This window comes from Zea mays, chromosome 5, assembly GCF_902167145.1.
Source record: "Zea mays cultivar B73 chromosome 5, Zm-B73-REFERENCE-NAM-5.0, whole genome shotgun sequence".
Lineage (NCBI taxonomy): Eukaryota > Viridiplantae > Streptophyta > Magnoliopsida > Poales > Poaceae > Zea > Zea mays.
The window spans coordinates 220,299,292-220,325,992 of NC_050100.1; the positions used below are offsets into that span (position 1 = coordinate 220,299,292).

The following is a 26,701-nucleotide window of genomic DNA, read 5'->3' on the forward strand; positions in this document are numbered from 1 at the left end:
CCATCAAACCTTACGAGGTGGGCCATCCCTGACTAGTTAACCACGGGATGTTACGAGGCAGGAGGTGGCACCGCACCGCATTCCACTTCCACCGCGCCGCGTCATCTTCTTCCTTCAGCGTTGAGCGGAATCGCGAATTGAAAACGGAAGTTACCAATTCACCCGACTCGATAGACACACCGGCTCTGCTCTAAGCGAGAATCCGAGGAGCGCTGCCAAGCGCCTCCGCGACGGGATCGACGCGACTTGATTCGCGAGTTTCAACGTCGCGAGGAGAGCAGAAAATTACGCAGGCAGAGCGGCTGCCGGCTGGGTGTTGAAGCTAGAGCGGCTAGGAGCAGGTTCGGAGCGCTACCAAACAGGCCCTTAACCTAAGCGCTCCTGCCCTTCGGATCCGGAAGTTGGAGGCGCGCGAGGAGGCGAGGCTTGCAAGGTCTCCCTTGCTAGACGGCAACGGGGTGACGATGGCGCACGAGCGGGGCGCCGCCGCATCCGCCCACCCAGCGGCTCCAACCTCCGAGGAAGACGCGCTGTGAGTCTACTTGTGAACCCTAAGGTCTTAGTAGGCATGCCAGCGGACGCTGCGACTGCGCATTTGGTGATCTTTGATCTGAAGCCCGCGGCAAATGGCAGCGCAATTTTGGTCCAGGTCATTGATGGTTAGGATTTCCGTGATGTCTGGTCTTTGTGCGGGGCGGGATCGGAAGTTTGGCATCTCGCTGGGGCTTTGGCGTGTTCATGCCGCATGCTCCCGTGACTATAGACCGAAGTTCTATACTAATGCCTTTATTTGCTAAATTTACGTTAAAGTAGCATGGGCAAGTTAATTTTGAAGCATCTGAAAATTCTTCTGTTATCTAGGTTTATTGATTTATTACATGAAGCGCCCCTGTCTGGTCACCGGGAGCCTAGAAGCATAGTTGGTGGGACCTTGTACTGTATCTTATTGGTAAGTGGAAATTTCTTACCCATGTTTTATCGTGCCTAACAGAAGATCTTCTCAGATAAATAACTGTGTATCATGAATTATAAAGAAGAACCGAAACATTGTGCAATTTGTCATCTCCTTCTGGCTGTTGTTGGATGTTGTCATGACATTGCTTCACTACTATATTCATTTTATATGAGGCTATCCGCACTCATACTACTCTAAATTCGTACTCTAAAAGGAATATTCTATCCTATTCAGCAAGATTATCTACCCTATACCACAATCATCTGCGGTCATGTTTACTCTATATCTCTACCCTATACAAACTACCACATATTTTATTATTTATTTTCACCCCGCTCTTCCCAGCCTCCAGCTCCGTCTGCCTCCGGCCCCACGTCTGGTCCCATTTCTGGGTTTGCAGTAGCACGGAAGGGACGCTGTATATAGCGTTTGTGTGGTCTCGGTAAAGTTTACAGTATCAGATAGCGTGCGCCGCTGCAGAATTATTCTACTGCATATTTCACTCGATCTGTCGTAGCGTTTCATTTACAGTTCGCCGGTGCGGGTAGCCTGATAGCTGTATTTGTTTATCTTGTAGGTAGGTTTTGCTGCTGTTGCCATTTCAGCTCCATGGATATTTCTTTTCGCGCCAGATATGATCTCTCCATTGCTATGTAGCTCCAATGCTATCCTCCTCGTTCTTACAGGTTTTCTTTTCTATACCTGCTTCCTTTGGGTTTGTTTCACATTATGTTTCTGGCTGTGAAGAATGGTTCACATGAAATTCAATGCAGGCATTTTTCAACAATATTGGGTTCACCAGGTCAGGAAAGTGAGATTGCAGGTATTACCACTTAAAAGGGTGTTTTGACTTTGTTTTGTTTCAAACTTCCAATCATATCTCATGCAATGGAGTCGATGCATTAGTTGTAATAATTGATTTTATCAGATTTAATATATGCATTTTGGTGAAGAATGTATTTTCAAATTACTTAATGTGTTCTACTTTTACATGCAGGGCTATTACGATTTTAGCCAGAAACTGAAGCGTATTGCTCGACTTCCATTTGCTACTATTGCTTGTGGTGAGAATCACCAACAAATCTATGTGACACTCTAGCGGAGCGCTAGCATTTATCATTATTTTCTTTTACTTATTACAAACATCAGTCGCTTTGTGAAGAACCATTTTTCACTTTATTGCTTTATACCTTTTTTCTCGAAAGCGCAGGAGAGCTGCGCATCATTATATTAAGAAAGGAAAGGTCCAAAATGGACCGAATTACAACACCAAGACCAAACCCTCAAGCCTCCCCCACAAGGGGAAGCCTGAAGGGCCCTACGAGACCCTATTTAAAGCGACAATAATTCCCAAACTGTCTAAATGCTTCGCTCCCGCCTTACTCCAACTAATCAACTCATCTAGAAACAACCTCTTTGTCAAATTAATGGAAGGGCTCACTGCATCAAAAACAGCCCTATTACGAGAGAGCCACAAGCACCAAGCTCCAAGGATAATGACACTATTGAAACCCCTCCTCTTGCACCTATGGACTCTTTTAGAGACCCTCTCCCACCATGCAACAAAGGACTGTTCAGCAGCAATAGGAGTGAAGTTACCAAACCCGATGGACGACAAAATGAGATGCCAAAAATCCCTAGAAAAACTGCAGTTGCAAAGAATATGCTGGATTGTTTCCTGCTCCTGATCACATAGGGGGCAACTCGCCGGGTAATGTAACCCTCTCCTCTGAAGTCTGTCCGCAGTCCAACATTTATTCCTTATAGCCAGCCAAAGAAAAAATTTGCATTTAGGGGGGGCCCAAGTCTTCCACAATCGTTTCCAAGGCTCAAAGAAAATGGACCCCAGGAAGAAGGCATTATAGCAAGACTTTGAGGAAAACTGCCCAGAAGTCGTGTGTCTCCAAACAAGCCTGTCCGCCTCCTGTGAAAGAGTCACCTGTCCAATCTCATCCCATAATTTTAAGTACTGCTGCAGCCCAAGCATAGAAAGATGACTCCCAATATCCCTAACCCAACGCCAGTTGTCCAAAGCTTGAGCAACCGTCCGGGTCGAGCTGACTCTACTGTCCACCAGACAGACAACCTCTGGAGCAATATCAAAGATAGCCTTCCCATTCAACCATTTATCAAACCAAAAGAGAGTGCTAGTTCCATCTCCGACCACATGAAAGACCGAAAGATTGAAAAACTGTCTCACTTGCTGCTGAATAGGAAGACTCATTCCCTGCCATGGTCTGGACGGATCGGTTCTTTGCAGCCATAACCATTTCACCTGTAGAGCCCAACTTTTGAATTGTAAATTAGAAACTCCAAGACCGCCATACTTTAGAGGCCTAGTTACTATCTCCCAAGGAACAAGACAGCTTCCACCATTAACATTCTTCCTTCCTTTCCATAGAAAACCTCTCCTGAGTTTATCATGTGACTAACCTGGATTAGGTGAGATTATCATCCCCTCGGGGTACTGTAGCATATATATAGGCAGTCAATAATATATGGGCCTTATGGGCCTTAACACCCCCTGTCAAACTCAAGGCGGAAGTGGAGGATTTGAAGCATTGAGTTTGAGTAGATGAAACTGATGTTGTGCCCTAGTTTGTGCTTTTGTGAAGAAATCCGCAAGCTGTAATTCTGAGGGCACATATTGAAGATCAATGGTCTTCTGATGACAATGAGATCTAGTGAATGAGACATCAACACCAATGTGTTTTGTGAGTTCACGCTTCACTGGATCATGACAGATTTGTATAGCTCCAGTGTTGTCACAGCGAAGAAGAGTAGGCGAGTCACAAGAAACACCTAGATCAGCCAAGAGCCAACGAATCCAGATAATCTCAGCAGTAGTAGTAGCCAGGGCTCGAAGTTCTGCTTCAGTACTAGATCTAGATACAGCAGCTTGCTTCTTGGATTTCCAAGCAACAGGGGATGATCCAAGAAGAATACAGTAACCAGTGATGGAGCGACGATCTGTAGGATCACTGGCCCATGTAGCATCAGAGTAAGCATGAAGCTGAAGTGGGGAATTTGAGTCATAAAATAAACATTGTGTTTTTGTCCCCCGTAAATATCTAAGCACACGAAGTAGGTGCCCATAATGAACTGATGTAGGAGCAGAGACAAACTGACTCAAGATCTGAACTGCATGAGCAATATCTGGCCTGGTGACAGTAAGGTAAACTAAGCTGCCAACAAGATGTCTATATCGAGATGGATCCTCCAAAGGTGTCCCATCAGTCGGACAAAGAGATAAGTGAAGATCCATAGGCGTGGCAACAGTGCGAGTGTCACTAAGACCAGAACGATCAAGAAGGTCTTGTATGTACTTGGCCTGAGAAAGATAAATACCATTTTGAGTCTGCAAAACCTCAATGCCCAAAAAATAACTGAGTGCCCCCAAGTCAGACATTTGAAATTCCTTACTCAGGTACGTCTTCACATGAGCAATATGGTCTGGATCATCGCCTGTAATCAACATGTCATCAACATATAGTAATAGCAACGTGCGGCCTCGTGAAGACACATGAATGAACAATGCAGGATCATGATCACTAGAATAGAAACCACAAGCCTTGATGACAGAAACAAATCTCTCAAACCAAGCACGAGGAGCTTGTTTGAGACCATACAAGGCTCGACGAAGACGACAGACATGTCCTGAGGGAACCTCTATCCCAGGAGGTGGATGCATATAGACTTCCTCATGTAGGTCACCGTGAAGAAACGCATTTTTGACATCCATCTGAGAGATACTCCAAGAAGATGAGGCTGCAACAGCAAGTAAGGCTCGGACAGTAGTCAGATGGGCCACAGGTGCAAAAGTCTCATCATAGTCAATACCCTGAGTCTGTTGAAAACCTCTGGCCACAAGACGAGCTTTATATCGCTCAATAGACCCATCAGATTTGGTTTTAACTTTGAAGACCCATTTGCACGTGATAGGTACAACACCAGCAGGTAACGGAACAACATCCCATGTACATGTGCGATGAAGGGCATTTAATTCATCAGTCATAGCACGCTGCCACTCAGGTATAACAGAAGCCTCTTTATAAGATGATGGTTCAGCAATGACTGCACCGGCACGGGAAAACCCATAACGTTCTGGAGCTGCAATAGTGCCACGGTCACGAAGATGATACCCCTGATTAAAAACAACATGAGAGTCATCATTGTTAGTACAAGTATCGGCAACAGGATCATCAGCAGGACTGGCCGTGGGATTAGAGCGAGGACGACGAATGTAAGTCTGAGTAACAGGTGGTTTGGAAGAGTAAGACTGAGATGATGTGGAAGTGGAAGGTGGTGTGATGGGAATAAGAACATCGGGTGTAGAAACAGTAGGTGGTAATGCTGATGAAGTTTCAGAAATGGGAGGAAGGCTCATGAAGGCGGTAGACTCTGTGGAATGAAAAGAAGAATGAGTGGAAGAGTTGTAAAAGAAGGGTCGGTTTTCATTAAAGCTCACATCTCGAGAAATACGCATGCGACGAGAAGATGAATCATAACACCGATAGCCTTTATGTTCAGGGCTGTATCCAAGAAAAACACACTCAACAGATTGAGCAGTCAACTTAGTACGTTCACGAGGTGATAATAGTACATAACACGTACATCCAAAAACTCGAAGGTGGTCATAACGTGGAGGAGTTCCAAAAAGGACTTCACCAGGTGTTTTGCCAGAGAGTTTGGATGACGGTTGTCTATTGATGAGGTAAACCGCAGTAGAAACTGCTTCACCCCAAAAATGTGAAGGAACAAAAGAAGATATCAACAAAGTGCGAGCAGTTTCTATAATGTGACGGTGTTTGCGTTCAGCCACACCGTTCTGTGCATGAGCACCAGGACAAGAAAGCTGAGCAAGAGTGCCCTCTGAAGTCAAAAACTGGCGAAAATTATCAGATAAATATTCACCACCAGAATCAGAACGAAAGGTTTTAATATGAGTGGAAAATTGAGTGTGAATCATGCGAGCAAAGGTTTTATAAATAGAAATCAGCTCAGAACGGCGTTTCATGAAATAAATCCAAGTGTAGCGAGAATGATCATCAATAAAAATGACATAGTATTTATATCCACCTTTTGACACAAAAGGTGCAGGACCCCAAATATCAGAGTGAACCAAATCAAACGGTTCAACAGAATGAGAATTACTAGTAAAATATGGAAGTTGTATTTGTTTTCCAAGATGACAACCCTTACAATGAAAATTAGACTCAACCGAAGTATGACCTAAGCAACCTGACTTTATTAGAGTAGACAATCTAGAGCCACACAAATGACCTAGACGATGATGCCACTGGGCAAAAGACGCAACAGAAGCAAGGGTAGCTGAAAGGACATGCGCTGGAGATGTAGCCAAGGAAGGAAGCCGCAAAGAGTCCAAGATGTAGAGGCGAGGAGCTGCTCTACGGCGACGGCCAGTCCCAATCACTTCCCCTGTGCGAAGGTCCTGTACAAAACAAGATGAGTCATCAAATCCGACAAAGCAATTATGATCCGTAATTTGACCTACCGAAAGGAGATCCATAGATAGGTCAGGGACAAAGAAAATATTAGGTACTGTAAAGTGAGGATCAGAAAGAGAACCCTTATGAGTAATGTGGCATACAGTACCATCAGCTGTCTGCACTGAAGCACCATCTGTGACAGGTGTAGTAGAAGCCAACTTTGACTGATCAGACGTGACATGAAAGGAGGCTCCTGAATCAAGTACCCAAGCCGACTCTGAAGTAGAAGCGGACGAAGTGGCAGCAACAGCAACTGAACCTCTAGTAGACGGTCCTGGACCACGACCACGAGCAGCACGTCGTGCACGAAAATCAGTCAACTTCTCAGGAAACTTGACAAAGCAAAGCTCAGATCGATGATTGGTCTTGCCACAATGATCACAAGGCTTAAAAACATTCTTAGGTTTCTGGGCAGCAGCCAACACACTGTGAGGATTACCACCAGTAGAGGAAAGTGAGTGAAGACGAGTCTCTTCAGCAAGTAAATCAGACAATGCCTTAGCCATTGTGAGAGTGTCAGAGCCCTGAAGTAAACGAGCACGAAGAGAATCAAACTCGGCCCGAACACCCATAACAAATCTGTAAGTGAAGAACTTCTCAATAAACTTATGAGCCGGACATGGATCAGCAGTACAAGCAGGCACCATTGATGTCAAAGCACTCATCAGGCGATCAAAGGCTGAGTAATACTCATCAATGCTCATATCATTTTGCTCAATAACATGTGTCTGCTGCATGAGGGTGTGTAATAGAGCACCACTATCCTGAACAAAACGCTCCTTCAAATGAGACCAGATGGATTTAGCAGTTTTGAATTTAGACAAACTCATAATCATAGACGGTTTGACGCTGTTCACCATAGCAGCCATCACTTTACCATCATTAAGTTGCCACGTTTTGATATCAGCAGCATTGCGACGATCATCAGCAAGAACAGGTGCCGCATCAGTCAAATGGAAGAGTAATCCATGTCCCCGGAGTGCAGTCTCAACACAGAAAGCCCACTCCGGATAGTTTTGACCATCTAGAGTGATATTGACCACAATAACATTTGTCGCCATATTGAATTCAATGGAGATAAGTGAAACCAAACAAACCAGAAGAGCCGCAGCTGACAGCAGTCCGACTTGGACAAGTTGGCGAAGATCCTGGGCAGCAGAAGCTGAGATGGACAGCAGTTAATGCCCTGCTGCAGAGAATCGAGATCACTGGCAGCCACCTGCGCAGAAGCAGCGACAGCAGCAACGGTGTAGAGTTGCAGTCCTGCTCGGCACAGAAGTGGCGAGGGCGCAGATCCGGATCAGACGGATCAGACAGACAGCGCAGAATTGCTGACAGCGCAGATCCGGTGAAGGCGCCCTGCAGACTGCAGTTCGACTCGGCAGGCAGCTGGCCAGCCGCCGAGCCGGCGGACCACCAGGAAGGAGATGGCGGGCTCCTGGCAGGCACAGCGACAGCAGCAACGGACTCCTGGCGGGCACAGGAAGAGGGCGGCGGACGGCCCCTGGCGGCGGACGTGACAGATCCGCGCGGGGCGACCAAGATCCGGTCCTGGCGGGCACAGGAAGAGGGGGAGCTCGATCCACGATGAAGCAGCAGATGGGGCGCAGACCGAGACGGCGGATCCGGCGGACGGTGGATGCGCAGGCTGGATCCGGCGGACGGCAGACGGCGGACAGCAGGCCGCGACGGCGGCCGGGAAAAGGAGGCCCGCGGCCGCGACGACGAGCGGGGAGGGAGGGCCGCGACAGCAACCGGAGAAGGGGAAGAAGCTGGCTGTGAGGGCAGCACAGCGACGGCGCGACGGCGCCGAAAAAAAATTGGATCAGGGTTGGGTTTAGATGTAAACCCTAACCCTAACCTGCTCTGTTACCATGTGACTAACCTGGATTAGGTGAGATTATCATCCCCTCGGGGTACTGTAGCATATATATAGGCAGTCAATAATATATGGGCCTTATGGGCCTTAACATATCAATGGACTTGATCACCCATTTAGGAACACTCATGGCCATAAGGATATAAACTGGAATTGCCGAAAGCACATGCCTCACTAATGCTGTCCTACCAGCCAGACTCAGCAAACGAGCCTTCCAGTTGGGAAGCCGGTCAGCAATCTTATTAACCCACACCATAAAATCCCTTTTCCTCAGCTTTTTATCAGAGATAGGCAGCCCCAAATAGCTGCACGGAAAGGATCCCGAACTGCATTGCAAGATATTGCAGCCAGCCTGACTCTCCAGCCCTCCACATCTAATTGGAATAGCAAAACTTTTACGCAGATTTGTTACCAGCCCCGTTGCTTCACCGAAGCAATCCAAAATCAATTTAACACAATTCAGATCATCCACCAAAGGTTTAACAAAAAGCACCACATCATCAGCGTAGATCGAGAGCCTATTCCGAATCCCAGCTGCCTCCAATCCTTGTAACAGCCCCCTGCTTTCAGCTGCCCTGAACAGACTATTAAGAACATCCATGACCATCACAAACAGCATAGGAGAAAGGGGATCACCCTGACGAAGGCCTCGCCGATGAGCAATACGAGCACCAGGCGAGCCATTAAGAAGTACTTGCGTAGAAGACGTGAACATTAGGGAGGAAATAAGATTCCGCCAGATTGGACCAAAGCCAAGATGGACAAGAATTTCAATAATGAAGGCCCATGACACGGAATCGAATGCCCTTGAAATATCTAATTTTAAGAATAGACCCGCAATCTTCCTCTTGTGCAGCGACTTAATAGACTGCTGAACCAGCATAAAATTATCATGAATTGATCTCCCTCTCACAAAAGCGCTTTGGTTGGCTGCCACCAACTCATGAAGATGAGGGCCCAACCTGTTGGCCAGCAGCTTGGTGACCAACTTAGCAAAACTGTGGATGAGACTAATGGGCCTATAATATGAATTATGTGTAAAAAAACTCAGCCGGTAGGGGAAAGACCGCCCCCACGGTAGGGAAAAGACCGCCCCCATGGTAGGGGAAGCCCCGATCGAGAAAGGTCACGAAAGCTAGTCCCCGTGCAACATGAGGGTCCCCTATAGGCTAGATCGTGCAACATGAGGGTCCCCTATAGGCTAGATCTTTACTCGTGCTTTGTGCCCTCTCAGCCCCTACACGAGGATGCACCCCCATAGGTCAGTACATCTCGTGTGACCTTTTTTAAACTCAGCCTGAAATTCGCTCCCACTGGGATTTGAACTCAGGACCTAAGTAGTACTACTCAGATCATCTAACCAACTCGGCTAGAGGTCCTTTCACATATGGTGTGTTTCTAAGTTTTATCTAGCTTTGGCTCATTTAAGAACATGTTAGGAGAACAGATTTATACTAGAACAAACAATATATTCATTTTCGTTTTCGATTTTCACACTTGTTACCTGAAGTCAAAATGGCAACCGGTAAGTGGTAATGGTCTCTATTTTTTGCAGGGACTGCTTTGATGCTCTTAATCATGGTCTGGCAACCTCTTTTACAAATACTATCAGTTTCACTGCTTCTCAGGTGCACATTGCTATCTTATGTAGCTTTAGTAAATTGTCTGAATCTGTCTATGCATTGTTCTAGAGCAGCCGAGCAGGTCTAGTGTGAGAGTTGTCTCACTGAGTCACCAGGTCGTGGGCCGCATTTGCGGGGGTGGCTTGCCTCGATTTATCCCTTTCCCAAACTCCACTCACGTGATTCTTCAGCACTGGGTTTGCCCTTTGTCTATGCATTGCTCTATAAATGGGAGTGAACATTCATCAGGGAAGGAAATAGAGAATGCATTTTTATTTCTTAAGATAACGTTTTAGTACGTCTATTTTTATTGTTTGTATTGTGAAGTTTCAGTTTATTTCAATGATGCTCTTTGTAAGCTTATATGCTTGTAACAATTCACGTAAGCTATATTTAGACCTGTGATATGTGTGCAACATAAACCTTACTGGGATTCTGGAGGTGAAGTCCTTATGGCTTGGGATCTTTATCTAGGCAGATAACGGATTCCCATTTTGCTTGTCTCTTATAATCTATCCCTACTCGTAAGTCCGTAGGTTGGATTGTTGGATGAACTCGACAACAAAACCTTCTGATGATAATATGTTTACATTAGCTTGCGCGCATCACATGAGATTCTGTGTATGTATAGAACATTGCAGTTAAAACCTTGTTTTCCTACAATGCAGGATTGCCATTGTAGTTGAAGTCACGTGTGCTGGATGTTTTATGGGCTTATATTTATGTGAGTTAGTTCGTGATATTTATCTTTATATTCAAGAATATACAGGAGCTTAATTTTTCAGTTGCATGTGCTGTTACATATCTGATTTGTGTCTGTTGCCCTTAAATTGCAAGCTTCGAATCCCTCAAGATTTTGTAAGATTTGTGGCATGTGTCTGCTTGTTTCCTTTTTCAGGGCACATCCACAAATACAACTCTTTGAATGGGCAGCCTGATATTTTGCGGTCATTATATTCTGCACTCCAACCATCTAATACTTTGGAAGATCGAAGGTACAATTGCATTAGGCACAGAAAATATACTGATTTTTTCATGTTATATGACAAGTTTCTATATATGAACATTTGAGAAATGCCAAACTTACTCTTGTCTCAGCACACCCAAGGAATAATTTATTTGTGCTGCACTTTTTGGCTTACTTTCTAACATTGGAAAATTCTAATATCGAACCTGCATAAGCATATATATTAGAAGTATTTGAAAATTGTCTTCAACTCATGTCTAACAGATATGACTCCAAAGTATCACAATTTAGCATGTATTGTTGATTAGTTATCTTCTCTTAACATACTGCCACTGTCATGGAGATTGGCTAGCTGATGTATTTTTGTCTCTCTAGATATCATGATGCCCGTCTTTCTGATCAGCAGATGGCGTTACTTCAGTACCAAAGAGAGAATATCCATTATCTGAGTGAGGAGGTACATGGAAATTTCATGCAGGATAGTTGATAGGATCCCCGCCAAATTTCTATTTCACTTATTTCTGTAAGAATAATTTTACAGAAGTATTTGTACTACATGCATTTAAATTTGATTTCTAACATTGGAAATGTTGACAGCCAGCAGCCCCGCACAGGTCAGTAGCACCTCAAACAGCAGCAGCAGCACACACACACACACACACACACACACACACACACAACACCTCTGGCCTGCATTTAAATTTTATTTCTTACATTGCAAATGTTGGCAGTCAGCAGCTCTGCACAGGTCAGTAGCACCTCAAACAGCAGCAGCACACACACACAACACCTTTGGCTGGAGTTAGAAGAGGGAGTGAGCACAGAACACAGCACGAGCACACCTCTGCTTGTGCAGCAACTGAACTGATTTTCCAGTGCCATGCTAACTGATATATACACAGCTCTAACCACCAACAGCAGGGTACACTAGTACCACTACATTTACTATAACCACTACTTGCTGCAACTACTATTGGGCTGAGATCAACCACTACTTGGCACTATTTCCATACTGCTACAGTAGATAGAAGAACAGCAGAGTTTACCTATTGTCTAACTCCTTCTGCAGCAAAGCAAGCAAGGACTGCAGCAGACTATTTTATAGCAAAAACATTATTTAGACATACAAATTATTTAACTAGTAGGCAAGGCATGTCAAGTACAGAATTTAGTCTTAGGATTTTATGGACAGGACAAACATGATGTGATGATAAAGGCTTACATAGGAGTGTAGCTGTCAGGGCCTAAGCAGGAACGTCGGTTTCATAATATTTCATTTCTAGAGGAAGGGATTAAGCCCGGTTTCGTATATTAAGCCACAAGAAACTATACAGGGAGAGGTTAATTGACAGAAATTAATGAAGGGTTTGTACCGAAGCTAACAGGGAAAGTCTTGCGGTACTCTATGAGCTTGTAGGAGAGTGATATTGATAAACTGTGGGACAGTTTCTTGGAAGTGATAACAGCCGGTATGTCTTCTCCCCCTATCCCAGCCCCTCCCCCCGACCCCAACCCCTCCCCTTCCTCCACCAGCCACCACAGCCCCTCGACGGCTGCTACTCCGGCGCCGGCGACCACACCTCTGCCCTGTTCTCTTGGCTTCTGCACCTCTCAGGTGGGGCGGTCCAAGTTCCAGCGATGGGATGACAACGCTTCGGGTTCCTCCTCTAGTGGTACGGTGCACTCCTATAAAGAGGCCCTCCTTTCCTCTTCTAGCGCCACCTCCCTGGAGTTGGACGTACGCACTTCTACCATAGCAAGGCCGAAGCTCTGTGACAAGGAAAGGAGGCTGTGCCGGCGTGAAGACCTGGTGCCGGTCGACAAGGAGGATGGCTGGCAGGTGGTGAAGAGCAGAAAGCAGTCTCGTTGTGCTTCGGCGCGGAGAGGGACCAGTGTGAACCTCCGCGGGAGATGCTTCAACTGTCTCTCTCCAAACCATCTCGTGGCTTCGTGTCGGTGCCCCCCTCGCTGTTTTGGGTGTTTCAAGCTCGGACATCAAGCCTCTCGGTGCCCTGCCATTCAGGCCGGCCCTCTGCAGCTGAAGACCCCAGGTCGCTTGCGTGATCGTCTGGAATTTGACAAGTCATACCCGGTGGGCAAGAGGTCAGTCTGGCATCGTTTAGAAGAGCCCAGCAAACGCCTCTCGGTGTTCAAGAGGCTATCTTCTCAGAAGGTCTCCCCCCCGCAGTGCAGAGCTGGGAGTGCTGCTCCTCCAAAGAAGAAGAAGTCAGTTTGGGTGCGTATCTCTCCCGCACCCCAAACATCCGACCAGAAGACTAATCAGCCATCTCCAATGTTGAACAACTGTGCCCCGGGTGTTGATCAACGTTCTTTTCGCAACAAGAGGAAAAGAAGAAGGTCCAAGAGCAAAAAAGGAAAAGGTCCTGCTGAAGCTGCGGGTTCGGGGGTGTGTTCAGATTCCCCTCCCTCATCTCCTGAAGCTCATTTCTCCCAGTCGAGGATGGAATTCCATGCCGCATCTCCCCCAACCATTGAAGCTTCACGTGTTCTTACGTTCACTGATGAGATGGCAAGGGAAGAGATCAATTTACGAAAAGCCCTGTTCGTCACCATCGCAGGTACTAGACCTGTGGTACAGGGATCGGAGGTGTTGGATGAGGTGGCTCGCAGCTTTGGGGTATGTATTGATAACATGTCCATCCAACATTCCTCACCAGAGGATTTTCTGCTTTTCCTGCCGGATGAGGACACTGCCTCCAGGATTTTCAATGGGGGCAGATTATTCACTGGACCTCGTTTCTGCTTAATGTTCAAAAGATGGTCTCGTTTCTCGCATGCTTCTATGTCTCGCATGTCTCACTTAGTGGATGTGCGGATTAGGGGAATCCCTGAACATGCATGGTCTTGCTCCACTGCGGAAGCTGTTCTTAACGACTCATGTCATATTGTTGAGATCCATTCTGATACCCTGATGAAAAAGAGTCTCTCATCCTTTACAGTGCGAGCATGGTGTTTTGATTTTAAAAAGTTACAAAGGCAGATGACGCTACACATTATTGAGAGAGGGCTGCAGAGCAATGACAAGGGCTGTTTATCATACAAGATCAGTATCAGTGCAACCATGGTCAATCCTGAGGACACGGATTTGGGGGGATTGCACTCCTCGCCCCCAGATGACGCTCATCAGCCAGAAGATTTTGAAGATCAGGATATTGGCAACAGTATGTTCCCTCGTCCTCCTCGTCTGGGTGCCCCTTCTGCTGGTCGGCAGTCAGTCCATTCCAGGCTGGGACCACAGCCGCCACAAGGAAGAGGAGGGGTCTCGCGTGCCAACAGAGAGCTGAACACGCCTGCCACCACCAAGGATGCGGCTGATTTCCTGAAGCTGGGGCATTTAAATTCCTTGGACAATGGGAAGGATGCGGCTGGAGGAGATCTCTTGTGTATTCCCGAAGCAACAGTGCTGGACCCAAGGTCGGCTGATGAAGATCTCCTGGCGCCGGAGCATTTAAATATCTTGGAAGACGGGGAACATGCGGCTGATTTCTTGAAGCTGGGGCATTTAATTTCCTTGGACAATGGGAAGGATGCGGCTGGAGGAAATCTCTTGTGTATTCCCGAGGCAACAGTTCTGGACCCGAGGTCGGCTGATGAAGATATCCTGGCGCCGGCGGCTGAACTTAACTGCCTGGGTATTCCCGAGGCATCAAGGCTGGACCCAAGGAGGAAGACGAACAGTACCCTAGGCATGGCCCCCACTGTCTGCATGAGTGAGGCACGCGGGTCGCTGAACCCTCCCAGGAATATTTCGCCCCAGTCCATGGTGACTGGGCCGCTGGAATTAATTGGGCTGGGATCGCCCCATGCGCCAACTCCTGTTCTCCCCCCGACTGGGCCCGTCCCTGGGTCGCTGGAGATGGTCAGTCCATCTGTGGTCTCGCCCCACATAATTGGGCCGCTGGAGACACACAATCTCAGATCAGTCTCGCCCCAGGGACTTGAGTTTGAAGGAGATGCCTCTGTTTTTGAGTCTGGGCCGCCTGAGACGGTTAGTGTGCATGCGGTCTTGACCCTTACTGGGCAGGTCGAGACCCAGTGCGCAGTACCAGTCTCGCCCCAACTCCAGTTGAAGCAGAGTTCTTGTAAGCCACTGCTCAAGGTATACTCAAGAAGAAAATGTGGAACAACTCAGCTGATGGAAATGACCACTGATCTTCAGAACAGTGAGGAACCCAGTCAAGGCATTTCGGATGGGATAATTAACTCGGCCACTGACATCTCAGAACAACTGACGATTCCATCATCATCCCTCATCAACATGATTAGCAGAAAGCCTTCATACCTCCTCCCTGCACCAGGGACTGGACTGAAGAGGCAAAAGGACCTAACTGTGACTATGCCTCGACGCAGTAGGCGTGTGGCTGGAATTGGCGTGGAATTCTCCATGCAGGATTGGCGCAGCAAGGCATCCAAGAAAGCAATGAGGGCTTTACGTATTATCAATGAGTCTGATAAGATTACTTCTGATGCCATCATGGAGTATGCTTTACTTTTTCAACGCCCGCTTATCCAGTCTCATGTTGATGCCTTAGCTGCTCTGTTTGGGTGGTCTACACCTGAAGAATTAAGGTCTTAGGTCTGTCCAGTTGGCGTTTTCTGTTAGTTTTCCAATGGATCCTTCCAAAATACTTTTCTGGAATGTGAGAGGACTTAACTCTTCGATCAGGCAAGATGCTGTGAGAATGCTGGTTGATTCTGCTAAAATTGATGTTGTATGCTGTCAAGAGACTAAAATGCAATCTATTTCTAGAAGAGATATACTATCCATGCTTGGTGTCGAATTCACAGAATTTGTGTTCCTGCCTTCGATAGGAAACAGTGGGGGCATACTAGTGGCTTGGAAGAGGAATATTGGTCATACTGGACTCCAGAGAATTGATAATCATTGTGTTTCAGTGCAGTTCTGTAGACAAGACGGCCAGCCATGGTGGTTAACATGTGTCTATGGGCCTCAGGGGAATTCTGAAAAAATTATTTTTCTACAGGAGCTGAGAGATACCCGAGCGGCTTGTGTTGGCCCTTGGGTGGTCGCAGGAGATTTTAATCTAATCTACAAGAACAGTGATAAGAACAACTCCAACCTCAACAGGGACATGATGGGCCGGTTCAGATCGCTGATCAACGATCTAGCTCTTAAAGAAATTCAGCTACATGGCAGAAAGTTTACCTGGTCCAATCAACAGGATAACCCAGTGCTTGTGAAGTTGGATAGAGTACTCTGCTCGGCTGACTGGGAATCATACTTCCCAAATGTGCTTCTGCTCAGTTCATCCTCTCAAGATTCAGATCATTGCCCGCTGCTTCTTGGTCTAAAAGACAATATTGTTGGCAAGAGAAGGTTCCATTTTGAGTCCTTTTGGACCAAAATGGAGGGATTTCAGGACGTGGTGCTGGAGGCTTGGAATTCTGTACAGCCGGTCAACTGTCCCTTCATCACCCTGGATAGGAAACTCAAGGTGACAGCCATGAGGTTACGCAGCTGGAGTGATAAGCAGGTAGGACATATTGTTTCGCAGCTTTGTCTGGCAAAGGAATTGCTGCATAAACTCGAAATCGCTCAAGATCACAGGGCCCTATCTCCGGCTGAATGCTGGCTTAAAAATAGACTCAAGAAACAGTCCCTGCTGCTGGCCTCCTTCAAGCGTACCATGGCAAGATTAAGATCAAGAATATCCAGGATTAAGGAGGGGGATGCAAACACCAAGTTTTTTCATATGCATGCTAGATATCGGAAAAGGAAAAATCTGGTGACCTTGCTGAAAGACGGTGATAATATTATTACTAGCCATGCTGCCAAAGCAGATTTAGTGGATCAGTTTTATTCCAACCTTATTGGTCAGTCGGTCTCCAGGGAGAATACCATTGATTTAGCTGCTCTCGGCCTCCCAGCTCATAACCTCTCCATCTTGGACGCCCCTTTCACTGAGCAGGAGGTTCTAGCAACTGTCTTGAACCTACCTGCTGACAAGGCCCCTGGCCCAGATGGTTTTACTGGGAGGTTTTATAAGGTTTGTTGGAACATCATCAAAGTGGACGTACTCAATGCAGTTTCAGCAATTTGGTGTAGGAACTTCAATAACTTGGATAAAGTTAATTCTGCATATATTACTATGATCCCAAAGTTTGATGGGGCTGATCAGGTGAAGGATTTCAGACCGATTAGTCTTGTGCACAGCTTTGCAAAATTGGTAACCAAGATCCTGGCCAATAGGCTTGCTGGTCATCTGAATGAGCTTGTCTCCCCAAATCAGAGTGCCTTCATCAAAGGCAGATTTATACAGGACAATTTTATGTTAGTGCAGCAAACTTCAAGATTTTTACACCAGCAAAATAAGGCATGTCTTCTTTTTAAGCTCGACATCACAAAAGCCTTTGACTCGGTTTCATGGCCTTTTCTGATTGAGGTGCTGCAGGCTTTGGGTTTTGGCCAAATCTGGAGAAATATAATTTGTGGGTTACTTGGTTCCTCAACTACTCAAGTGCTGCTCAATGGGTGCCCTGGCAGTAAAATCCAACATAGAAGGGGGCTCAGGCAAGGAGATCCCCTCTCCCCCATGTTATTTATTTTAGTCATGGATGTCCTTTGCCTTCTATTTGCCAAAGCTGAAGAGACAGGGTTGCTGCAACAATTGTCCAACAGAAAGAAACTTCATAGAATTTCTATTTATGCTGACGATGTGGCCCTCTTCCTGCTCCCAACTCAGAATGACATTTCCACTACTCTGGACATTCTCAACATCTTTGGGAATGCCTCAGGTCTACACAACAATGTGCAGAAATCCAGTATTTATCCTATCAGATGTTCGGAGCAGACCATCCTGGAGGTTCAAAGCTTGTTACCTTGTGGGGTGGAGTCCCTACCCTGCAAATACTTGGGTCTCCCTCTTTCTCTACACAAACTAACCAAACAGCAGCTTATGCCCTTTATTGAGAAAATTGCAGATCTTCTCCCAAGCTGGAAGGCAGAGTTGTTGAACAAAGCTGGCAGAAGAATTCTAGTGCAGCATGTCCTAACTAGTATGACAATCTATACTGCAATGGCTATTGATTTTCCTAAGTGGGCTTTGGATGCAATTGATAAAATTAGAAGGGGATTCTTATGGAGAGGCAGAAAGGATGCTAAAGGAGGTCACTGTATGGTAGCCTGGGAAAAGGTTTGTAGGCCTCTACATATGGGAGGCCTCGGGATTTCTAACCTGACTAAGCTTTGTTGGGCTCTCAGAATGAGGTGGTTGTGGCTGCAAAAAACTGATTCTTCGAGGCCATGGGTGGACCTACCCATTCAGGTCCCAAGTATTGCCAGGTCCTTCTTCTCTGCAGTATTGATGTCAGAGGTTGGCAATGGTGCGAATACTCTTTTTTGGGTGGATAAATGGATTAATGGGAAAAAGGTAGCTGATATAGCACCAAGATTGTTCTGCACCATATCAAAAAGAATTGCCAATAAAAGAACAGTTCAAGAGGCAATGGACAATAGGAGATGGATTAGTGATATTAGGGGCGCTCTCTCAGCAGGGGCCTTGATTGATTTTCTGCATCTCTGGGAAGCTTTAACGGATTTTCAGCTGCATCCTGATATTGAAGACAGACACATTTTTACCATAGCGCCAGATGGTAACTACTCAGCAAAAGTTGCTTATGAAGGGCTCTTCCAGGGATCGTGCTCCTTTCTTCACCACAAAAGAATCTGGAAATCCTGGATGCCACCCAAGTGCCATTTCTTCCTGTGGCTGGTGGCACATGATAAATGCTGGACTGCTGATAGGCTGCAGAAAAGAGGCATGAACCATCCGGCTAGGTGCCCTCTTTGTGATCAAGAACCTGAAAGCATTAATCACCTGCTGGTTTCCTGTGTGTTCTCAAGAGTTTTCTGGTATAGGCTTTTGAGAAAGTTTGGGTTACACAGCTTATCCCCTCAGCAAGTGGAGCCTTCCTTCCTTGGTTGGTGGGAGAATTCCTCGGCTCAGGTCCTCAACATGAGAAAGAAAGGACTGGACTCCCTTGTTGCTTTAGGGGCCTGGATGATCTGGAATCATAGGAACAAGGTGGTGTTCGATGGAAGGACCCCCTCTATCTCCTTCCTTCTTCAAGCTGCTGAGGATGAACAGGAGACGTGGCGGCTGGCTGGTGCCAAGGGGCTTTCCTTTTTGGCCAGCCAAACTACCTAGCTCCTAGGGCTGTAGTGTTTTTTGTCCAGTTTATGGATAGCTTTGTGTACGCTTGTTTCTGGCCTCCATAAGGAGTGCTTGTACCTGGGTCATTATGGCCCTTTATTTTCCCTCTACTTTAATATATGGGTGCGCAGTCCTCCTGCGCTCTTTCGAAAAAAAAAAGATATTGATAAACTGTTTTTCAGGACGTGTAGCTTGGCTGCTTGTTCTTAAATGATTAGATCGTTTCTTCGTTTCAAATTTTCCAAGCAGCAATAATGAAAATTTTCATGAAGGGATTTTGAAAGTATTGTTTTGCCTTCCCCATCATGCTGAATCCTTTTTGTTGATTAACAATTCGTTTCTTTTCTTGCAAGGTTCTCCGCTTGCAAGAATGCTTAAGCAAATACCAGAGAACTGCTGGAACCACTCCTCAGGTTCTCTCTCTGTGCATTGCACAATGATGTTGCTTGCTGTATCTCATTGACTAGTAGTATGATGGTTCCCGATTTAGACAGAAGGAACTCACTAACTTTTTAGATGGTGGATTTTCTTTTAATCTTCAGGTTGATCTTGCCCATCTTTTAGCAACTCGTGATCAAGAACTCCGAGCACTCACTGCTGAGGTAACTATGTTTATTGAATTTTTATTACCATGTTGTACATTCCTCAGAAAGTACAACTTACATGGATACCGAGATTTATTTAGTGGTTTGGGATGCAATGGTATATTACTAATTTACTATCATAAGCCAGGCTGCCATCTTATGTAAATTAGTAAGGGATGTCCTTAAGAAGAGTTGTTTCTGCCTACTTTGTACTTCTTGCGGTAACTACTTACAGTAGTTTTAGCTACTGAGTGATCTGCTTCTTGCAGATGTAATAGATGTGCTCGTTGACATGTTTGTGTTAGTTCTTTATAGCGTGAAAAAGTCGAACCAAACATTCATTAGATGACTAGATGATGAGCGAGAATGCAAAAAACCAAAAATGAGTAATTCCGCACTGACCGTGCAGATGAATCAAGTGCACTCCGAACTTCAACATGCCCGTGGTTTGATCGATGAAAAGGATTCAGAGCTCCAGCGTATCCGTCTGAGCAACAACCAGGTATGTTGTTTAACAATCAAGGGTCTACCGTAGAGTGCTGACAGATTGGGTTTGGAAAGCACTGATTACTTTATCATAAACATGTTTTGATGCAGTATGTTGAAGAAAACGATAGGCTCAGAGCTATTCTCGGTGAGTGGAGTGCTCGAGCCGCAAAGGTACTCTTGGTGCAGTGCTATTGTGTATTTATGGCACTTGTCCTTGTTCTCGTTATCAAATCTTTGAGTATGTTTAACAGCTTGAACGTGCATTGGAGGCAGAGCGGGTGTCAAACGTCGAATTGAGGAAAAATATTGCAAAGTTTAGAGGTCATTTGTACAAAGAGCAGGAGGCCTGACTTCGGTATGTTATAGCTGGTTCCAGAATTTTACCTAAGACACCTGACTAAAGGCACAATTTTTGATATAGAAGGGTATCTCGGTCTGGATCCATTCGAACTGAGATTGGCACGTGATTGTTCGATGACGCATGGAATATGCGTCTAGTGGTTTGTAGAATGCGTAGTTTGATGTACATGTGTTCGTAGGTTTGAGCATGTAGAGTATGGTATCCCTCGGGAAAAAAAAGGAGTATGGTATTCATGTGGTTGAAGACTGCTGAGTATTGTGAACATGGTAGTGTCTTGTGGGGTGTGGTTCGCAGGAGACAAGAGGAGGAGGTTGCAGCACTGGTCGTTCTTGTAGGTGTGCGGCAGATAGGATTATGCGTACTAACTGAAGAGGCAGCTAGGCAAGAATCTTAACACAAACAAGAAGAACAGGATCGCCCCTCCGACTCTAATCAATAGAGTTCATTACAGATAAGCGACGCAGTGCGATGAAATGTACCACCTACATTCACAGACCCAGTTGGGCGTACCGTTGAAGCCTCATGGGCCACTCGCGCCTGAACCCAGTTGCCACTATAGTTTTCTTCTTCGGATTTGTTTGTTTTTTCATTCTATTTTCTATTCTATTCTGTGTGACTTTCTTTTCTTTGTTGTTTAGGGCTCATTTGATAATAATTCAGATTGGTTCATATCAATGTTCTCTAAAAAAACGTTCCAGATGACGAATCGGAATTGCTTAACCATTTGACTGTAGAATTAGAATCACTTGGACCCGTTTCTAGCAGAAATGTTTCACGTTTATGCTGTTTGGCATAAACTTTTTGGTTCCAGACAAGAATCCGGAAAACGACTCAGCTAAGGGCTTGTTCGGTTAGCTCCCAATCCACATGGATTGAGTGGGATTGGATGGGTTTAAATCCCAACTAAGTCAAACTCTTTCTTAATTTTTTCCAATCCCATCCAATCCATGGGTAACGGGATTAACCGAACAAGGCCTAATCTGGTATCCTCTACGTAGGTCTTCGTAACTTGTTACCTGTTATAGGATATTCCTGTGCTTACCTTAAAGACTGACGAGTGGTCACGTTATTGCGTTTATTTACTTCCAATGAATCCAGAGGCAGCAATTAATTCGCGTCGACAGTCTAGAATGGACACGTCCACGCAGGAGATGCTTGCCCATGGATCAATCAGTACGGACAGAAATTCGATTCCAGAATCAGGGAACACGAAATGGAAACGAAGTCGACGTTTTGTGGCTTGTGGCTACAGTTTCGGTGCCGGGAGAACAGACGCTTTGCCAATGGCTTTGGCTTCTCTCGTTTTCCCACACCACAGGTGGAGGCGTAAAGCCAGACACGGACAGATCATTACTGCAGCTAAGGAAGGAATCTCCATGGGAATATTTTGGTAAGGGCCAGTTTGGCAGCCGCGGTTATTTTAGCACAGGAGAAAACTTCAGCGGTGGGTTTTATCCTACATTCATTTTTCAGTGGGTAAAAAACCCGGATAGGATAATTTAACCGGTGGTCGTTTGGAAGGAGCAACTGCCATCCAGTTTAGTACAAAACTGAATGCATACATGAACGCATACTGGTGACATTTTTCTGTATGTCATTCAGTTTGGGGCAGATTGCATACACAAACGCATACAAGAACAGTCACCATGCATACACGGCATACAAGAATGCATACATAAGCAACCAGGTTTTAAACAAGAATGCATACAGAATGCATACAAGAAAGTCACCATGGTTTTAAACCAACAATAGAAGAATATCTCAAAGTGCAACTGCCATTCAGTTTAGTGCAACTGCCATACAAGAATTAATTTAAACCAGCAATACAAGAACTATACTGAACCATACAAGGCATCATTTCTCATAAGGTAGATGGTTCTCAGTGATCTGCTTGTCCAGGAAATTACTGGGAAAATCATTCCACCAACAGATTAGTGCAACTGCCATTCAATTTTTCATAGGTTAGAGCTGAAACTGAACTACAATCACCATTCACCATAACAGAACTGCAGTTGTCTGAAAAAAGATAACATGTAACTAGGATTAGTACAAGGGAACAAATAACAACTATAGTATCTAGAATATCTCAAAGTGTAGAGCTTAAATGATCTCAGCAGAAAAATATAGCCATTGCCAACTAGCTCTAGGTGAGAAGATTGTAATTTAAAGTAAAATTTGAAATAAAGATGCTTGAAAGAACATACCAAATTTGCTCATATCATTTGTTCAGGCCATGCATCACTCCCACGAAGCAACCTACATTTATAAAAATGATATTATATGCTTGTAGTCTACAATATTGCATGCTTAGTAGATTCAAGTTATGGCATACCTAATTTTGCGCTTGAAGCCAAATTTCTCTAACATCATGCTCTGTTGTTAAGAAGAAATTGTTGCTCATGGGTCATGGGTTAAAGGACAGTGTTGGCTTGCAGTCCCAGGAATGGTATCAGCCATCAAAGAGATGTTCATGAAGACAACCAACCACCAGCATATGCTCAACTACCACTTGCTTCACTTCACCTCCATGTTTTCACGTTGGCCAATACTGAGGTTGAGCAATAGATGAACTGGCATTGATTGATGCTAGCGATCAGTTGTGAAATTAATCTACACACCTCCCCAATCTTTTTTTGATGTAATGACCTCCCCAATCTAGATATTACGAACTGTAAATTTCGGTGCTATTATTGAAAAAAGGACAATGCGGTGGTGGGATACTTCCTGTTCAGGTCGACGGAGGACACAAAGGAGCAGGTCCAGATCTGAAGGTAGGTAGGTACTGACCTCGCCGGAGCTTGATCTTCTTCTTGTGGGTGACGATGGTAGGAGGCTTCCTGTTCGGGTCGACGGTCTGCGTGGCCTTGGCGTCGTCCGGCGCGAAGAGCACGGCGTCGATGCCCTGCACGGAGATCCTGCCGTCGGTGTAGATGTCCGGGTCCAAGAGGTAGCGGATCTTGTGCGGCAGAAACCAGAATCAAATGTACCTAGTGCGGCAGGCGCAGGGTGTCGTAGCTGGATCAGAGAGGCAAACCAGAATCAAACGAAGATGCAGGTCGGCAGAAACCAATCGATGAAATCTTTGCTAACCCCCGCGCCCCCGGCTTAACCCCCGCGCCCCCGGCTCAGAAACACGCGTACCTGGCTGCAATAGAGTTCTACTGCTGCAAGAGCTGGAGTGGCGTTGGAGTTGTTCGGTGGAGCGGCGGAGGCGCTCGTGGCGTTGGAGTGGCGTTGGAGGCGCTCAAGCGTTGGAGCGTTGGAGCGGCGGAGGCGCTCGTGGACGTGGTGCATAGCGAAGACGAGACGAGGCGGCGGAGAATCGCCTGGCCTCCTAAGGCCAGGGTTGTTTCCGACGGGAAAATGGGACAAATCTCTGCACGAGATTGGGCTGCCAAATGACACACATGAATAATCCGAGGACAATCTTCTGGTGGGCTTTCTTCCAGGAGAAAAGGCCAGGAAACCGGCCGGATTTTGGGCTGCCAAACCAGTCAAAAATATCCTCCCACCGTTTCTTTGTCAATGGAGTTGCAATTTGTGTGGTAGAACATCAACATAACGTGGGGTCCCATCTTTAGCCTGGTGATGGTGACCAAATGCCCTTCTGTTTGCTCCTGGAGTTATTATGCTACCTCAAAGCAATTGAAAGAAGTATAAGAAGCACCAAGTCCACAATTAATATTTGAGTTAATATAGGAATGATCTATATTTTATTTAATCAAATCAAATAAATTTTATATCTATATTAAAGGCCTTGAGACCCTTCGAAGCCGTCGGAGATCTCGGCGGCCGCCGAAGCTCTGTTCCTCTCAATCATCGGGGCCTTACGAGATAATCGGGCCCTATGGGACCATCCAGAGGTTTTTAAGTTCATCAGGATCTTTAGGGTCGTCGAGCATGTCATAGCCATTAATGTGTTTGTGACTGATGTGCGGATGGATTATATTTGTGACTTGGATCATCTTTAGGGTCCGTCCGGAGGTTTTTAAGTCCATCAGAAGGAAACTTATGGATCGATGGAGGTGTAATGGGCTTAATAGACATGTTAGTTACGTAGTTACTTTATCCTCCCATTTTTTCTAAAACTCTTGTCATCATTTCCTATTTCTAACGGATAAGCAGTCACATATCAAAGCGCACACATACACCTCTCTCTTAGTTTACTTGTTGCAAGAGTTTCCTCGTCCCAATCCTCTACCCACAGAGAGAGTTAGGAGAGCAGGCATCAAGAACCATCGCCCCAATCCTTCATATAATGTCGATCTTACTAAGGTTTCTAGTGCCTTTGAAGTCTAAATATCCCAGATACTAAGGATGGATATCAAATAATGAATCAATTCTTTCAATGTGGTATTTCAAGTGGTATACACGCTTTAAATGTTTGTCATATACACCTTAGTATCGTCTCTCTCAAAATATCACATCCTACATATGTCCAAACCTTAATCCAAACATAGTAAGCACATATGTAGGGGGGCTAATACTACCAAATAAAGTTTGTGAAACTTTGTCCAAAGCTTCTCAAAATATGCAAAGTGCTTGGACAAGCAACACAAATCCAAATAAGTCAGTAACTCATAATTGTGTGCATTACTAGCTTAGAATTTTAAATATAATTCATATCTTTATATGGTTGTTATCAATTACCAAAAAGGAAAGATTGAAAGCTCCATGTGTGGTTTTGGAGATAACTAGTAGACTAATCTTTACTCTAATGCTATATATGAGAAAGGTTAAGTCTACATCGAAGATTGATCAAGAATGACAACCATGGAGATGGTGGTTACCATAAGCGTTGGACGAGTGCTCAAATGGAAAAAACAAGAAAAAGGAAAAATAAGTGTCGGGGACCATAATTAGGGGTACCCCCAAGACTCCTAAATCTCAGCTGGTAACCCCCATCAGCACAAAGTTGCGAAGGCCTGATGGGTGCGATTAAGGTCAAGGCTCGGTCCACTCAAGGGACACGATCTCGCCTCGCCCGAGCCCAGCCTCGAGCAAGGGCAGCCGACCCCGGAGGATCCATGTCTCGCCCGAGGGCCCCCTCAAGCAACGGACACAACTTCGGCTGTCCGAGGCCCAGCCTTCGCCAAGAAGCAACCTTGGCCAGATCGCCACACCGACCGACCGTATCGCAGGAGCATTTAATGCGAGCATCGCCTGACACCTTATCCTGACACGCGCTCTTCAGTCGACAGAGCCGAAGTGACCGCCGTCACTTCGCCGCTCCACTTACCGGCCTGACAAGAAGACAGCGTCGCCCGCGTCGCTCCGACTGTTGTGCCACTCGACAGAGTGAGGCTGACAGCAGCCAAGTCCGGCCTCGGGCGCCATAGGAAGCTCCGCCTCGCTCGACCCCAGGGCTCGGCCCCCGTCTCGGCCTCGGACGACGAATTCCGCCTCGCCCGACCCCAGGGCTCGGACTCAGCCTCGGCTCCTGAAGGCGACGGTCTCCGCCTCGCCCGACCCGGGGCTCGGACTCGACCTCGACCTCGGAAGACAGACTCGACCTCGACCTCGGAGGAGCCTCCGCCTCGCCCGACCCAAGGCTCGGACCGACCACGTCACAGGGGGGGCCATCATTACCCTACCCCTAGCTAGCTCAGGCTACGGGGGACAAGACCGGTGTCCCATCTGGCTCGCCCCGGTAAACAAACAATGATGGCGCCCCGCGTGCTCCATGACGACGACGGCTCTCAGCCCCTTACGGAAGCAAGGAGACGTCAGCAAAGACTCGACAACCCCGACAGATGTCCTTCCGCAAGGCTCCAGCGCTCCTCCGACGGCCACGACATCACATGAACAGAGTGTCAAGACCTCTCCGGCTGCCACGACGGCATGTACTTAGGGCACTAGCTCCTCTCTGCTAGACACGTTAGCACACTGCTACACCCCCCATTATACACCTGGACCCCCTCCTTACGCCTATAAAAGGAAGGTCCAGAGCTCTCTTACGAGAAGGTTGGCCGCGCGGGAGGACGGGACGGCGCGTAAAGTCTCTCGCTCTCTCCCACGCGAACGCTTGTAACCCCCTACTGCAAGCGCACCCGACCTGGGCTCAGGGCAACACGAAGGCCGCGGGTTTCCCCTTTTGCCTGTCTCCCTCTCTTTTGCCGCCCTTCGTGCTCCATCTCGC

The 26,701-nt window shown here is 46.3% G+C and overlaps 1 protein-coding gene and 1 pseudogene across 6 annotated transcripts; one reads left to right on the forward strand and one right to left on the reverse strand.

Annotated features, from left to right (window-relative positions):
* Positions 1 to 66: 66 nt before the first annotated feature.
* On the forward strand, positions 67 to 21,285 carry LOC100276172 (uncharacterized). Of its 5 annotated transcripts, XM_035967868.1 has the most exons (16): positions 133 to 532; positions 862 to 949; positions 1,301 to 1,397; positions 1,533 to 1,641; positions 1,729 to 1,778; positions 1,953 to 2,019; positions 9,900 to 9,972; positions 10,635 to 10,690; positions 10,865 to 10,961; positions 11,309 to 11,390; positions 19,482 to 19,541; positions 19,671 to 19,730; positions 20,122 to 20,214; positions 20,310 to 20,372; positions 20,453 to 20,556; positions 20,857 to 21,285. In XM_035967868.1, exons 4-15 carry the CDS (start codon positions 1,590 to 1,592, stop codon positions 20,549 to 20,551), a joined length of 852 nt encoding a protein of 283 aa, XP_035823761.1. In that variant the 5' UTR covers positions 133 to 532; positions 862 to 949; positions 1,301 to 1,397; positions 1,533 to 1,589; the 3' UTR covers positions 20,552 to 20,556; positions 20,857 to 21,285. The 5 variants fall into 5 exon arrangements, with proteins under 5 accessions (NP_001143494.1, NP_001391046.1, NP_001391047.1 ...); NM_001150022.3 differs by lacking the exon at positions 1,301 to 1,397 and having other exon boundaries at positions 67 to 532; positions 20,857 to 21,208; NM_001404118.1 differs by having other exon boundaries at positions 109 to 532; positions 20,453 to 21,120.
* Positions 21,286 to 22,193: 908 nt separating this feature from the next.
* On the reverse strand, positions 22,194 to 23,929 carry LOC100383675 (LOC103634933-like pseudogene; annotated as a pseudogene). Its single transcript, NR_159472.1, has 5 exons — positions 23,704 to 23,929; positions 23,350 to 23,577; positions 22,895 to 23,132; positions 22,767 to 22,818; positions 22,194 to 22,578 (listed from the first exon to the last, which is right to left on the reverse strand). The product of NR_159472.1 is annotated as a protein-like pseudogene (transcript).
* Between the last annotated feature and the right edge of the window lie 2,772 nt (positions 23,930 to 26,701).

Excerpts from the sequence above, each read along its gene's own strand:
- LOC100276172 (NM_001150022.3), top strand. The coding sequence starts at position 465 with ATGGCGCACGAGCGGGGCGCCGCCGCATCCGCCCACCCAGCGGCTCCA. Across the intron at positions 533-861 it reads ACCTCCGAGGAAGACGCGCT|GTTTATTGATTTATTACATG; the intron begins GTGAGTCTACTT and ends TCTGTTATCTAG. Across the intron at positions 2,020-9,899 it reads ATTTGCTACTATTGCTTGTG|GGACTGCTTTGATGCTCTTA; the intron begins GTGAGAATCACC and ends TATTTTTTGCAG.